The sequence below is a fragment of the Anolis carolinensis genome, unplaced genomic scaffold (assembly GCF_035594765.1).
Source record: "Anolis carolinensis isolate JA03-04 unplaced genomic scaffold, rAnoCar3.1.pri scaffold_7, whole genome shotgun sequence".
NCBI lineage: Eukaryota > Metazoa > Chordata > Lepidosauria > Squamata > Dactyloidae > Anolis > Anolis carolinensis.
In genome coordinates, this window is record NW_026943818.1 from 28,844,174 (window position 1) to 28,861,531 (window position 17,358).

At 38.4% G+C, this 17,358-nt stretch overlaps 1 protein-coding gene across 3 annotated transcripts in view; it reads right to left on the bottom strand.

Annotated features, from left to right (window-relative positions):
* Positions 1-17,358, bottom strand: part of LOC100560102 (tax1-binding protein 3) — a 121,556-nt gene that overhangs the window by 53,725 nt on the left and 50,473 nt on the right. For 2 of the 3 annotated variants that reach the window (XM_062959601.1, XM_062959603.1), the window contains 3 exons: positions 16,536-16,677; positions 16,246-16,429; positions 11,215-11,367 (listed from right to left, as the gene is read on the bottom strand). In XM_062959601.1, coding sequence (XP_062815671.1) covers positions 11,215-11,367; positions 16,246-16,429; positions 16,536-16,677 — 479 coding nt within the window. Of the gene's footprint in view, positions 1-158; positions 3,526-4,433; positions 4,635-4,753; positions 4,930-11,214; positions 11,368-16,245; positions 16,430-16,535; positions 16,678-17,358 lie in introns of those variants that run through there. The other variant, XM_062959605.1, reaches the window with a different exon arrangement.

Below are 17,358 nucleotides of genomic sequence, written 5' to 3' on the forward strand. Positions count from 1 at the left end.
CTCTGATGGTAAGTTATTGTTGTTGTTGTTGGTGGTTTGGAGGCTCCAATGATATCATGTTGTTGTTGTTGTGGGTTTGAAGACTTCGATGATATCATGTTGTTGTTGTTGTTGTGGGTTTGGAAGCTCCAATGATATCATGATGTTGTTGTTGTGGGTTTGGAGACTTTGATAATATTATTATTATTATTATTGTTGTTGTTGGTGGTGGTTTGGAGGCTCCAATGATATCATGTCGTTGTTGATGTTGTTGTTGTGGGTTTGGAGACTTCGATGATAATATTATTGTTGTTGTTGTTGTTGTTGTTGTTGTTGGTGGTGGTGGTGGTGGTTTGGAGGTTCTGATGATAAGTTATTGTTGTTGTTGTGGGTTTGGAGACTTCAATGATAATATTATTATTATTATTGCTGTTGGTGGTGGTGATGGTTTGGAGGCTCTGATGATATCATGTTGTTGTTGTTGTGGGTTTGGAGACTTCGATGATATCATGTTGTTGTTGTTGTTGTGGGTTTGGAAGCTCCAATGATATCATGATGTTGTTGATGTTGTTGTTGTGGGTTTGGAGACTTTGATAATATTATTATTATTGTTGTTGGTGGTGGTGGTTTGGAGGCTCCAATGATATCATGTTGTTGTTGATGTTGTTGTTGTTGTGGGTTTGGAGGCTTCAATGATATATTATTGTTGTTGTTGTTGGTGGTGGTGGTGGTTTGGAAGCTCTGATGGTAAGTTATTGTTGTTGTTGTTGGTGGTTTGGAGGCTCCAATGATATCATGTTGTTGTTGTTGTGGGTTTGAAGACTTCGATGATATCATGTTGTTGTTGTTGTTGTTGTGGGTTTGGAGACTTCGATGATATATTACTGTTGTTGTTGTTGTTGGTGGTGGTTTGGAGGTTCTGATGATAAGTTATTGTTGTTGATGATGATGGTTTGGAGGCTCCGATGATATCCTGTTGTTGTTGCTGTGGGTTAGGAGGCTCCGATTATATATTATTGTTGTTGTTGGTTCGGAGGCTCTGATAAGTTATTATTGTTGATGATTATGGTTTGGAGGCTCCAATGATATCATGTTGTTGGTGGTGGTTTGGAGGCTCTGATGATAACTTATTGTTGTTGATGATGATGGTTTGGAGGCTCCGATGATATGCTGTTGTTGTTGTTGTTGGTGGTAGTGATGTTGGTGGTGGTTTGGAAGCTCCGATGACCATTGGTAGAATCGTGATGGAGAACTCAAGGTATCTTCTCTAGGTCATGCATCCTCAAAATATAGCCTTCAAGTCCTAGAAAGAACCTAGAACATCCCTAGAGAGGATACCTCTTGTCCTCCATCACAATTCATCACAATTGGAGGCAGGAGTTAGCGGGTTCTAGGTCCTCCAACACCAAAACTATGGTATCCATGGTAGAATCGTGATGGAGGACTACAGGTATCCTCTCTAGGAGTGTTCTAGATCAGGCATCCTCAGGCTTTCGGGAGTTGGAGGCAGGGCTTCGCTGGTTCTAGGTCCTCCAACACCAAAACTATGACATCCATGGTAGAATTGTGATGGAGGACTAGAGAGTGTCCTAGATCAGACATCCTCAGGCTTCTGGGAGTTGGAGGCAGGAGTTAGCGGGTTCTAGGTCCTCCAACACCAAAACTATGGTATCCATGGTAGAATCGTGATGGAGGACTAGAGGTATCCTCTCTAGGAGTGTTCTAGATCAGGCATCCTCGGGTTTCTGGGAGTTGGAGGCAGGAGTTAGCCGGTTCTAGGTCCTCCAACACCAAAACTATGACATCCATGGTAGAATTGTGATGGAGGACTAGAGAGTGTCCTAGATCAGACATCCTCAGGCTTCTGGGAGTTGGAGGCAGGAGTTAGCCAGTTCTAGGTCCTCCAACACCAAAACTATGGTATCCATGGTAGAATCGTGATGGAGGACTAGAGGTATCCTCTCTAGGAGTGTTCTAGATCAGGCATCCTCGGGTTTCTGGGAGTTGGAGGCAGGAGTTAGCCGGTTCTAGGTCCTCCAACACCAAAACTATGACATCCATGGTAGAATTGTGATGGAGGACTAGAGAGTGTCCTAGATCAGACATCCTCAGGCTTCTGGGAGTTGGAGGCAGGAGTTAGCCAGTTCTAGGTCCTCCAACACCAAAACTATGGTATCCATGGTAGAATTGTGATGGAGGACTAGAGGTATCCTCTCTAGGAGTGTTCTAGATCAGACATCCTCAGGCTTCTGGGAGTTGGAGGCAGGGCTTCGCTGGTTCTAGGTCCTCCAACACCAAAACTATGGTATCCATGGTAGAATTGTGATGGAGGACTAGAGAGTGTCCTAGATCAGACATCCTCAGGCTTCTGGGAGTTGGAGGCAGGAGTTAGCCAGTTCTAGGTCCTCCAACACCAAAACTATGGTATCCATGGTAGAATCGTGATGGAGGACTAGAGGTATCCTCTCTAGGAGTGTTCTAGATCAGGCATCCTCGGGTTTCTGGGAGTTGGAGGCAGGAGTTAGCCGGTTCTAGGTCCTCCAACACCAAAACTATGACATCCATGGTAGAATTGTGATGGAGGACTAGAGAGTGTCCTAGATCAGACATCCTCAGGCTTCTGGGAGTTGGAGGCAGGAGTTAGCCAGTTCTAGGTCCTCCAACACCAAAACTATGGTATCCATGGTAGAATTGTGATGGAGGACTAGAGGTATCCTCTCTAGGAGTGTTCTAGATCAGACATCCTCAGGCTTCTGGGAGTTGGAGGCAGGGCTTCGCTGGTTCTAGGTCCTCCAACACCAAAACTATGGTATCCATGGTAGAATTGTGATGGAGGACTAGAGAGTGTCCTAGATCAGACATCCTCAGGCTTCTGGGAGTTGGAGGCAGGAGTTAGCCAGTTCTAGGTCCTCCAACACCAAAACTATGGTATCCATGGTAGAATTGTGATGGAGGACTAGAGAGTGTCCTAGATCAGACATCCTCAGGCTTCTGGGAGTTGGAGGCAGGAGTTAGCCAGTTCTAGGTCCTCCAACACCAAAACTATGGTATCCATGGTAGAATTGTGATGGAGGACTAGAGGTATCCTCTCTAGGAGTGTTCTAGGTCCTCCAACAACAACAACAACCCCATCGTAGAACCACCAGAATCGTCACTTCCTGTGCCGCAGGGCCAGGGCGGCCCCCACGGCGGCATCCACGTCCCTTCCGTAGACGACCGGGAAGGGGTAGGCCTTCTCCACTTCCTGCCGCAGGACCTCGTTCTTGCAGATCCCGTTCCCCCCGGCCAGGATGCGCTGGGCCCCGGCCTGCTTCAGCCTCTCCGCGGGCAGCATGGTGTGCAGGTTCTGGACCACGCCGCGGCACAAGGCCCGGACCACGTGGCCCAGGGAGAGGTCGGAGGCCGCGATCCCCGTGGCCGAGGCCAGCCGCTCGGGGCAGTGACGCTCCCCGAAGACGGTGGGGCTGATGCAGAGGCCTGTGTCGGCTTGGGCCAGCGCCGCCTCGATCATCCGCCGGTAGATCTCCGGTTCGGAGCCTTGGATCCCTGAGAGGGGGAGAAACAAGAGCACCATCGGAATAGGGAACTTGTCACGTTATTCGGTCCATTTTGAGACTTCCAAAGAAGTCCGGGACTCCTGAAGAGGTCCGGGACTTCCCAAGAGGTTCGGGACTGCCCGAGAGGTCCGGAACTGCCGGAGAGGTCCGGGACTGCCCAAGAGGACCGGGACTTCCCGAGAGGTCCGGGACTGCCAGAGAGGTCCGGGACTTCCCAAGAGGTCCGGGACTTCCCGAGAGGTCCGGGACTGCCGGAGAGGTCCGGGACTTCCCGAGAGGTCCGGGACTTCCCGAGAGGTCCGGGACTGCCAGAGAGGTCCGGGACTTCCCGAGAGGTCCGGGACAGCCGGAGAGGTCCGGGACTGCCCAAGAGGACCGGGACTTCCCGAGAGGACCGGGACTTCCTGAGAGGTCCGGGACTTCCCAAGAGTTCCGGGACTTCCCAAGAGTTCCGGCACTTCCCAAGAGGTCCAGGACTGCAGAAGGGGTCCGGGACTGCCAGAGAGGTCCGGCACTTCCCAAGAGGTCCGGGACTTCCCAAGAGATCCGGGACTTCCCAAAAGATCCTGGACTTCCGAAGAGTTCTGGGACTTCCCGAGAGTTCCGGGACTTCCCAAGAGGTCCGGGACTTCCCAAGAGATCTGGGACTTCCTAAGAGATCTGGGACTTCCCAAGAGTTCCGGGACTTCCCGAGAGGACCGGGACTTCCCAAGAGGACCAGGACTTCCCAAGAGTTCTGGGACTTCCCAAGAGATCCGGGACTTCCTAAGAGATCCGGGACTTCCTAAGAGATCCGGGACTTCCCAAGAGGTCCGGGACTTTCTTTGAGCACATAATAACTTCCACCCACGTGATCGTAAGTGTCTCCCCGTCCGGAAATGACGTGCGATTCCTTACCCAGGTCGGCCATCCATCTCAGGAGCATGTCCACAAACGTGGCCACCGCGTTCCCGCCGTTCAAGGAGGCCGCCACCGCCAAGTAGCGGTTGTCAAAATACGGATAGTAGGACACCGGAGAGAGCGGGTCCGGAGCATCCCCAGGGCAGAACCCGGAAGGCATGGCGACCGTGAGCTGAGCGGAAGTGCCGATGTTGAGAACTAGGAGGGAGAAGAACATGGCGTGCTTTTTTGGGGCTGAAAACCCCGACTTATACTCGGGTATATACGGTAAGTACAAATTCCATCCCGAAGCCAGCCACCCGCGTTGGTTCACGTACCGGCATCGGTGTCTTGGGTCATGCAAGAGCGCACCGAACACTGGAAATCCCCCAACGCGGCGCCCACTTCGGTCCCCTCAGGCACCCCGTGCCACACGTGGGCCGTCCTCCCCGCAATCTCGCCCGGCTGGACCACTTCCGGAAGCAACCGGACGGGGAAGCCGGACTCCCGGAGGCTAGAACCAAGGGGGGGGGTGGGATACGGGACATCTCAGACAACTCAAGCCATGCGTGTTAACTCAGACAAGTCTGAAAACGGCATGCTGGGTAAATAAACAAAACCAAGCCACACGCAGAATATTCGGGCTGAGGGGTGGAAGGTCCCTCTTGAGTCAGGATTCGTTCTCAAACGACGGGAAACGGCGTGAGCGATTATTGCACATTCCTAAATGTTAGGTCTTGCGGACGTAAACAAAACAACACGATTATGAGACGGGAAACACTCCGCTACAACTGGTTAGCAATGGAGACGAAACAGACAACGCATTAGCAAAGAGGACAGGCTCCTTCGGCCATGACTTCCCAATCGGCAGTCCGTTTTGAGTCCATGGTCTATCTTGCCGTTTCCTGCAAAAAAATAAGCCAGGACGCTTCAAAAGCATGCCTTGCCGAGCTCCGTCAGTCGTAACGCTTAGCAGGCGAGCATGAATAAGGATCGCAGCGTCCCAATTTATTGAATGGTTCTCACTAACCAATTCATGACGTTGCCGCCAGTAATTGGGCATCACGTCGCAAAGCTTTAAGTGCTGCCTTCACTGCTGATCCCTATTCCTGGCTATTCTCTCGGCAATTCTGATTGAACAAATCCAAGACGTTGCTACCAGTAATCAGGCATCACGTCACAAAGCTTTAAGTGCTGATTCAATCCAATCTGCAAACATACAACCGACAAAAATGTCCCAAACTCCAGTGTCCGCAGCTCTCCAGAATGAGCCCAGAATCCAAGATGTTGCTGCCAGCAATTGGGCAGCACAGCTTTAAATGCTGCTTTCACAGGAATAATAATAATAATAATAATAATAATAATAATAATAATAATAATAATAAAACTTTATTTATACCCCGCCACCATCTCCCTGTGGGGACTCGGGGCGGCTTACATGGGGCAGAGGCCCAAACAACATAAGGACAAAATATAAGCAACATAATACAAATCACAATATAAAAGAGATAAAACAGTAATACAATATATCCATTAAAACAACAATATAAGGATAAAAAATTGCATTTAAAACACATAATAATATCATATAATAATACAATCATCATCATCATCATCATCATCATCATGCCCTGGCAGAATATGTAAAGCAAAGTGAAGAACCTGCTTTGATTGAAGTCAAAAATCAGAAACTCCTCAAAGCAGAGCAGACCAAAAAACCAGTACAAGAAAACCGCACTACAAACTAGAGCTGACAGCTGGCACAACAAAACATTGCATGGAAAGTTCCTTGACCAAAGTGAAGAACCTGCTTTGATTGAAGTCAAAAATCAGAAACTCCTCAAAGCACAGCAGACAAAAAAATCAGTACAAGAAAACCGCACTACAAACTAGAGCTGACAGCTGGCACCACAAAACACTTCATGGAAAGTTCCTTGACAAAATTGAAGGAAAGTGAGGCCTAACTGTGCCTGTCCCCTGGGCTGAGTAGGTTGCTAGGAGACCAGGTGGGTGGAGCTTAGCCTTCAAACTGGCAGCAATTGGATAAAACTATTATTCCTCTCCCTGTAACTAGGACTTTATTTTTCTTTTCTTTTTGTTGTATCAACCTAGAGCCGTGGATGATGGGTTGTGTTGTCAAATTTCGAGGTTGGGGGGCCTGTAGTTTTGTTGTTTTGTGGGTCGCCGTGATGCCATCGCTCTTTTATATACAGTAGAGTCTCACTTATCCAACACTCGCTTATCCAACGTTCTGGATTATCCAACGCATTTTTGTAGTCAATGTTTTCAATACATCGTGACATTTTGGTGCTAAATTCGTAAATACAGTAATTACTACATAGCATTACTGCATATTGAACTACTTTTTCTGTCAAATTTGTGGTATAACATGATGTTTTGGTGCTTAATTTGTAAAATCATAACCTAATTTGATGTTTAATAGGCTTTTCCTTAATCTCTCCTTATTATCCAACATATTCGCTTATCCAACGTTCTGCCGGCCCGTTTACGTTGGATAAGCGAGACTCTACTGTATTAATATTCCGCCCTTCTTTCTCACCCCGAAGGGGACTCAGGGCGGATCACATTACACATATAGGCAAACATTCAATGCCTTTTAACATAGAACAAAGACAATGTGGGAGCCCCTATATATGTGGGCCAAAGAGAAGGCTCTGGCATTCGGTACAACAAAAATCTGTTGGAATCTACCAGTGTGTCTGGTACAACCGACAAAACCGTCCCAAGCTCCAGAATGAGCCCAGAATCCAAGACGTTGCCGCCAGCAATCGGGCAGCACAGCTTTAAATGCTGCTTTGACAGGAATAATAATCTATATATATAAAAGAGTGATGGCATCACGGCGACCCACAAAACAACAAAACTACAGGCCCGCCCAACCTCGAAATTTGACAACACAACCCATCATCCACGCCTCTAGGTTGATACAACAAAAAGAAAAGAAAAATAAAGTCCTAATTATAGAGGGAGAGGAATAATTGTTTTTATCCAATTGCTACCAGTTAGAAGGCTAAGTTCCGCCCACTTGGTCTCCTAGTAATATATAATCTACAATAATAATAAATATAATACTATGAAAAACTAATAATACCACATAATAATAATAATAATCTATATATATAAAAGAGTGATGGCATCATGGTGACCCACAAAACAATTAGAGAGAGAGGAATAATTGCTAATTAGAGAGAGAGGAATAATTGCTTTTATCCCATTGCTGCCAGTTAGAAGGCTAAGCTCCTCCCACTTGGTCTCCTAGCAACCCAATAAAAAATAATAAAAAACACTAAAAATTAATACAATAAAATACTATAATAACAGAAAATAACTAAAAATAATACAAGAAAATAATAAAATATAATAAATAAAAAGATAACTTACAATAAAATTAATTAAAAAATACAAATAACGTCAAATAAAAATTACACAACAATTTTTAACCAATACCACCACCACTTTGCCACAGCAACGCGTGGCCGGGCACGGCTAGTCTATATATATAAAAGAGTTGTGGAATCCTGGCGACCGACAAAACAACAAAACTAAACACCCCACAACCTCAAAAATTGACAGCACAACCCCTCATCCACGCCTCTAGGTTGATACAACAAAAAGAAAAGAAAAATAAAGTCCTAATTAGAGAGAGAGGAATAATTGCTTTTATCCAATTGCTGTCAGTTAGAAGGCCAAGATCTGCCCACTTGGTCTCCTAGCAACCCACTCAGCCCAGGGGACAGGCAGAGTTAGGCTTCACTTAGGCCTCTTCCACAGATTATCAGATTTTAACTGGATTATATGTCAGTGTAGACTCAAGGCCCTTCCACACAGGTATATAACCCGTTTATAATCTTACATTATCTGCTTTGAACTGGATTATCTTGAGTCCACACTGCCATATCATCCACTTCAGTGTGCTTTTTATACAGCTGTGAAAAAGAGGCCTCATAAAATCCAGTTCTAACCAGATAATATAACATTATCAATATACAGTAGAGTCTCACTTATCCAACATAAACAGGCAGGATAAGTGAATATGTTGGATAATAAGAAGGGATTCAGGAAAAGCCGATTAAACATCAAATTAGGTAATGATTATAAAAATTAAGCACCAAACATGTTATACAACAAATTTGACAAATAAAGTAGTTCAATGCTCAGTAATACTATGTTGTAATTACTGTATTTACAAATTTACCACCAAAATATCACAATGAATTTAAAACACTGACAACAAAAACATTGACTACTAAAAGGCAGACTGCGTTGGATAATCCAGAACATTGGATAAGTGAGATTCTACTGTAATATGAAATAATTACTATGGTAGAATAATACAGAACAATATCATCTCTAAAACCAGGACAGTAAATAAAGAGCAACACTCTCAAAGTAGGGAAATTGGGAAGTGGTGGGTAAGAATATAATAATAATAATAATTGGTAGTACTAGAGAAGAGTTTATATTTATATATTTATTATTATATTTTATAATAATAATAATAATAACAGGAAGAGAAGTGGTGGGTAAGTATATAATAAAAATAATAGAGAAGTATTTATATGTACATATTTATTATTATCTATATATATAAAAGAGTGATGGCGTCACGGCGACGCACAAAGCAACAAAACTACAGCCCCCCCAACCTCGAAATTTGACAACACAACCCATCATCCACGCCTCTAGGTTGATATAATAAAATACTATAACAGAAAATAACTAAAAATAATACAAGAAAATAATAAAATCTATATACATAAAAGAGTGATGGCATCACGGCGACCCACAAAACAACAAAACTACAGGCCCCCCAACCTCGAAATTTGACAACACAGCCCGTCATCCACGGCTCTAGGTTGATACAACAAAAAGAAAAGAAAAGAAAAGTCCTAATTAGAGAGCGAGAGGAATAATTGCTTTTATCCAATTGCTGCCAGTTAGAAGGCTAAGCTCCTCCAACTTGGTCTCCTAGCAACCCAATCAAAAATAATAAAAAACACTAAAAAATTAATACAATAAAATACTATAATAACAGAAAATAACTAAAAATAATACAAGAAAATAATAAAATATAATAAATAAAAAGATAACTTACAATAAAATTAATTTAAAAAACACAAATAACGTCAAATAAAAATTACACAACAATTTTTAACCAATACCACCACCACTTTGCCACAGCAACGCGTGGCCGGGCACAGCTAGTATTATATAATAATAGGAAGAGAAGTGGTGGGTAAGAATATAATAATAATAATAATAATAATAATAATAATAATAATAATAATTGGTAGTAGTAGTAGAGAAGACTTTATATTTATATATTTATTATTATATTTTATAATAATAATAATAGGAAGTGGTGGGTAAGTATATAATAAAAATAATAATTAGTAGAGAAGAATTTATATGTACATATTTATTATTATATTATAATAGGAAGAGAAGTGGTGGGTAAGAATATAATAATAATAAGTAGTAGTAGTAGTAGGGAAGAATCTATATTTATATATTTATATAATAGGAAGAGAAGTGGTGGCTAAGAATATAGGGGCCAGCTAACACCTCCCAACAAAAAATTCACTCAGGGAGGAAACAGCCAGGCTTTAAAGCTGCAAGGCCATTACATGCTAATCATTTTGCCTAATTGCAACATTCATACTTAGCTCATTCATACTCATTCATACTCAGGCTCAGCTTCTCACTCTCACGCAGCGTTGCCTGAACCGACCGTAAGGTAAACAACTTGCTATTTAATAGACACCCATGAAATCATTCTGTTTCCCATGAATTTCTATTACGACGACGCAATCTATTTTCAGCTCTGATTTAATAGACACCCATGAAATCATTCTGTTTCCAGTGAATTTCTTTTACGACGACGCAATCTATTTTCAGCTCTGATTTAATAGACACCCATGAAATCATTCTGTTTCCCGTGAATTTCTTTTACGACGACGCAATCTATTTTCAGCTCTGATTTAATAGACACCCATGAAATCATTCTGTTTCCCGTGAATTTCTTTTACGACGACGCAATCTATTTTCAGCTCTGATTTAATAGACACCCATGAAATCATTCTGTTTCCCGTGAATTTCTTTTACGACGACGCAATCTATTTTCAGCTCTGATTTAATAGACACCCATGAAATCATTCTGTTTCCAGTGAATTTCTTTTACGACGACGCAATCTATTTTCAGCTCTGATTTAATAGACACCCATGAAATCATTCTGTTTCCCGTGAATTTCTTTTACGACGACGCAATCTATTTTCAGCTCTGATTTAATAGACACCCATGAAATCATTCTGTTTCCCGTGAATTTCTTTTACGACGACACAATCTATTTTCAGCTCTGATTTAATAGACACCCATGAAATCATTCTGTTTCCCGAGAAATTTCTTTTACGACAACGCAATCTATTTTCAACTCTGATTTAATAGACAGCCATGAAATCATTCCGTTTCCCGTGAATTTCTTTTACGACGACGCAATCTATTTTCAGCTCTGATTTAATAGACAGCCATGAAATCATTCTGTTTCCCGTGAATTTCTTTTACGACGACGCAATCTATTTTCAGCTCCAATTTAATAGACACCCATGAAATCATTGTTTCCCGTGAATTTCTTTTACGACAACGCAATCTATTTTCAGCTCTGATTTGTAAACAAAGGTCCCCTGGGAACCCTCCTCATCACTCAGCGACTCACTCGATTCCTTATCTACCGTTGAATGCCCTCGAGGCCCTGAACTTTTCCCAGACTTCATTACTCACATGTCGGTGTTCCAGCTCTGGCTGGCGGTGCTGAAATAGCCCCAACTGGCCGCGTTCTGGGTGGTCATCCGAGGTTTTTCCCGTCCGCACAACATGGTCACCACATAGTCGTGGACGGTCCCGGCCGTGTCGTAAGGCTTCAGGAAATCGGGGCTGTCCGGCCAAAAGAAAAGCAGAGGTTAGTCAGTATATAAAGTATTATTATTATTATTATTATTATTATTATTATTATTATTATATTTAGGCCATGTTGTTCTAGTAGCATTTTCTCCTGACATTTCACATTTTCCAAATTTTGTTAGTTTTGTTATTGTTATTATTATTATTACTTAGCCAATTCTCCTCTACTACTGCTAATTATTATTATAATTATAATTATTATTATATTCTTACCCACCACGTATCTTCCTATAATAATAATAATAATAATAATAATAATAATAAATAGTTATATAAATATAAATTCTTCTATTATTATTATTATTATTATTATTATTATTATTATTATTATATTCTTACCCACCACTTCTCTTCCTATAATTATTATTATTATATTATATAATAATAAATATATAAATATACATTCTCAACTTCTTATTATTATTATTATTATATTCTTACCCACCACTTCCCTTCCTATTATTATATAATAATATATAAATATAAATTATTCTCTAATTATTATTATTGTATACTTACCCAACACTTCCTCCTATTATTATTATTATTATTATTATTATTATTATTATTATTATTATTATATAAATATATAAATATACATTCTTCTCTACTAATTATTATTATTATATACTTATCCACCAATAATTATTATTATTATATAATACAATAAATATAAATTATTCTCTAATTATTATTATTGTATACTTACCCACCACTTCCTATTGTTATTGTTGTTATTATTATTATTATTATTATTATTATTATTATTATTATTATTATTATTATATAAATATATAAATATGAATTCTTCTCTAATTATTATTATTATTATTATTATTATTATTATTATTATTATTATTATTATATTCTTACCCACCACTTCCTATAATAATAATAATAATAATAATAATAATAATAATAAAGTAATAAATATATAAATATAAGTAATAAATATTTATACAGTAGAGTCTCACATATCCAACGTAAACGGGCCAGCAGAACGTTGGATAAGCGAATATGTTGGATAATAAGGAGGGAATAAGGAAAAGCCTGTGAAACATAAAATTAGGTTGTGATTTTACAAATTAAGCACCAAAACATCATGCTATAAAACAAATTTGATAGAAAAAGTAGTTCAATACAAAATAATGTTATGTAGTAATTACTGTATTTACGAATTCAGAACCAAAATATCATGATTTATTGAAAACATTAACTACAAAAATGCGTTGGATAATCCAGAACTACTGTACTTATTATTATTATTATTATTATTATTATTATTATTATTATATTATAATATTCTTACCCACCACTTCTCTTCCTATTATATAAATATATAAATATAAATTCTTCCCTACTACTACTAATTATTATTATTATATTCTTACCCACCACTTCTCTTCCTATTATATAAATATATAAATGTAAATTCTTCCCTACTACTACTACTACTACTAATTATTATTATTATTATTATTATTATTATTATTATTATATTCTTACCCACCACTTCTCTTCCTATTATATAAATATATAAATATAAATTCTTCCCTACTACTGCTACTAATTATTATTATTATTATATTCTTACCCGCCACTTCTCTTATTATTATTATTATTATTATTATTATTATTATTATTATATTCTTACCCACCAATTCTCTTCCTATTATAATATAATAAATATGTAAATATAAATTCTTCTCTACTAATTATTATTTTTATTATATACTTAACCACCACTTCTCTTTCTATTATTATTATTATTATTATAAAATATAATAAATATATAAATATAAACTCTTCTCTACTACTACTACCAATTATTATTATTATATTTTTACCCACCACTTCTCTTCCTATTATATAAATATAAATTCTTCCCTACTATTACTTATTATTATTATTATATTCTTAGCCACCACTCCTCTTCCATTAGAATAATAATAATAATAATAATAATAATAATAATATATAATAATAATAAATATATAAATAATAAATAAATAAATAAGAGATAATAAATATAAATAATAATATAATATAATGCCTGGTCCTTAATTAATTAATATTAAGAAAAATTAATAATATTAGTATTATATTGGATAATACTAATATTATCAATCTAATATAATAATTATTATAATGCAGTAATATAATATAATATAAATATAATCTATATATATAAAAGAGTGATGGCATCACGGCAACGCACAAAACAACAAAACTGCAAGCCCCCCAACCTCGAAATTTGACAACACAACCCATCATCCACGCCTCTAGGTTGATACAACAAAAAGAAAAGGAAAATAAAGTCCTAATTAGAGAGAGAGGAAAAATTGCTTTTATCCAATTGCTGCCAGTTAGAAGGCTAAGCTCCTCCAACTTGGTCTCCTAGCAACCCAATAAAAAATAATAAAAACACTAAAAATTAATACAATAAAATACTATAATAACAGAAAATAACTAAAAATAATACAAGAAAATAATAAAATATAATAAATAAAAAGATAACTTACAATAAAATTAATTAAAAAATACAAATAACGTCAAATAAAAATTACACAACAATTTTTAACCAATACCACCACCTCTTTGCCACAGCAACACGTGGCTGGGCACAGCAGTAATAATATATAATATATAATAATAATAAATATAATACTATGAAAAACTAATAATACCACATCATAATAATAATATAATAATCTATATATATAAAAGAGTTGTGGAATCCTGGCGACCAACAAAACAACAAAACTAAACACCCCACAACCTCGAAAATTGACAACACAACCCCTCATCCACGCCTCTAGGTTGATACAACAAAAAGAAAAGAAAAATAAAGTCCTAATTAGAGGGAGAGGAATAATTGTTTTTATCCCATTGCTGCCAGTTAGAAGGCTAAGCTCTGCCCACTTGGTCTCCTAGCAACCCACTCAGCCCAGGGGACAGGCACAGTTAGGCCTCACTTAGGCCTCTTCCACACTGACTATAAAATACAGACACCACCAGACAACGCTACAGCAATGCATGGCTGGGCACAGCTAGTAATATATATAATACTAGCTGTGCCCAGCCACGCGTTGCTGTGGCGAAATCTGGTGGTATGGGAAATAAAGTAATATACTGTATATGCATATAATATTGATAATAATCTTATTATTATCTTACAATATAATACTAATAGTAATACCATATAATAATATTAATTATATGGTATATATTACATATTATATAATAGTATAGTGAAATAGTTCAATATAGTAATATATATATAGTAATATATAATGCTAATATTGCGTTATGCTAATAATATAATATACTAGCTGTGCCCGGCCACGCGTTGCTGTGGCGAAGTATGGTGGTCTGGGAAATAAAGTACTGATGAATTGGTGGTAGTTAAGGTAAAGGGTCCCCTGGGCTGAGTGGGTTGCTAAGGGACCAAGTGAACAGAGCTTAGCCTTCTAACTGGCAGCAATTGGATAAAACAATTATTCCTCTCCCTCTAATTAGGACTTTATTTTTCTTTTCTTTTTGTTGTATGAACCTAGAGGCATGGATGAGGGGCTGTGCTGTCAATTTTCAAGGTTGTGGGGTGTTTACTTTTGTCGTTTTGTCCGCTGCCGTGATGCCATCACTCTTTTATATATATAGACTAGCTGTGCCCGGCCACGCGTTGCTGTGGCAAAGTGGTGGTGGTCTTGGTTAAAAATTGTTGTGTAATTTTTATTTGACGTTATTTGTATTTTTTAATTAATTTTATTGTAAGTTATCTTTTTATTTATTATAGTTTATTATTTTCTTGTATTATTTTTAGGTATTTTCTGTTATTATAGTATTTTATTGTATTAATTTTTAGTGTTTTTTTATTATTTTTATTGGGTTGCTAGGAGACCAAGTTGGAGGAGCTTAGCCTTCTAACTGGCAGCAATTGGATAAAAGCCATTATTCCTCTCCCTCTAATTAGGACTTTATTTTTCTTTTCTTTTTGTTGTATCAACCTAGAGCCGTGGATGACGGGTTGTGTTGTCAAATTTCGAGGTTGGGGGGCCTGTAGTTTTGTTGTTTTGTCCGCTGCCGTGATGCCATCACTCTTTTATATATATAGATTTTATTATTTTCTTGTATTATTTTTAGTTATTTTCTGTTATAGTATTTTATTGTATTAATTTTTAGTGTTTTTTATTATTTTTATTGGGTTGCTAGGAGACCAAGTTGGAGGAGCTTAGCCTTCTAACTGGCAGCAATTGGATAAAAGCCATTATTCCTCTCCCTCTAATTAGGACTTGATTTTTCTTTTCTTTTTGTTGTATCAACCTAGAGGCATGGATGAGGGGTTGTGCTGTCAATTTTCGAGGTTGTGGGGTGTTTACTTTTGTCGTTTTGTCCGCTGCCGTGATGCCATCACTCTTTTATATATATAGACTAAATAGAGCAAAAACAATTATTCCTCTCCCTCTAATTAGGACTTTATTTTTCTTTTCTTTTTGTTGTATCAACCTAGAGGCATGGATGAGGGGTTGTGCTGTCAATTTTCAAGGTTGTGGGGTGTTTACTTTTGTCGTTTTGTCCGCTGCCGTGATGCCATCACTCTTTTATATATATAGACTAAATAGAGCAAAAACAATTATTCCTCTCCCTCTAATTAGGACTTTATTTTTCTTTTCTTTTTGTTGTATCAACCTAGAGGCATGGATGAGGGGTTGTGCTGTCAATTTTCAAGGTTGTGGGGTGTTTACTTTTGTTGTTTTGTCCGCTGCCGTGATGCCATCACTCTTTTATATATATAGACTAAATAGAGCAATAAATATTATGAGGCTGGAGGAAGGCCCAGGGTTGGCGTACCTGTTGGCCAAGTACCAATAGACGGTGGCGCACCCGTATCCCGTGGCCACGCCGAGGTGTGAACGTGGTTTCGGGAGGGAGGACAGGAAGTGGCCGGTGCAGCGCCCGTCTTGCCAGGTGACCAAAGGGCTGACGGCGTCGGGCTCCAAGCGCCAACTGCCGCCGCGCTCCGCCCACGTGCACCCTGCAACGAGAAAGCCGGCACGTCCTGCTCCGCCACGGAAACCCCAAGAAAGAGGAAACGCTCCACTCGTCTTGACCAAGGAGGAGAAAAGGGAACCGATCCTGACCTCGTCCTGACGTCCAGAAGACGATCCCGTGCATCTGGCCGGAGAGGCCGAGGCGGGTGACGCGCTGCAGCGCTAGCGGAGGGAGCCTCCCCAGGCAGGCGTCCAGCGCGGACACGATCCGGACCACGTCCTGCTCACCCCTCTGCCCAAAAGGGAAGCAAAGAGTAAGTACGCCAGAAGCGGAAAACCCTCCAATTATTATTATTATTATTATTATTATTATTATTACTATTATTATATAGGACTGTGTGATGTATTATTATTATTATTATTATTATTATTATTATTATTATTATTATATAGGACTGTGTGATGTATTATTATTATTATTATTATTATTATTATTATTATTATATAGGACTGTGTGATGTATTATTATTATTATTATTATTATTATTATTATTATTATTATTATTATTATATAGGACTGTGTGATGTATTATTATTATTATTATTATTATTATTATTATTATTATATAGGACTGTGTGATGTATTATTATTATTATTATTATTATTATTATTATATAGGACTGTGTGATGTATTATTATTATTATTATTATTATTATTACTATTATTATATAGGACTGTGTGATGTATTATTATTATTATTATTATTATTATTATTATTATTATTATTATTATTATTATATAGGACTGTGTGATGTATTATTATTATTATTATTATTATTATTATTATTATTATATAGGACTGTGTGATGTATTATTATTATTATTATTATTATTATTTCTTTTCTTTTCACGGTCAATCTGTATTCGTTGCATGGCTTTGCGTGTGCTCACATTTATACTGTATTATACTG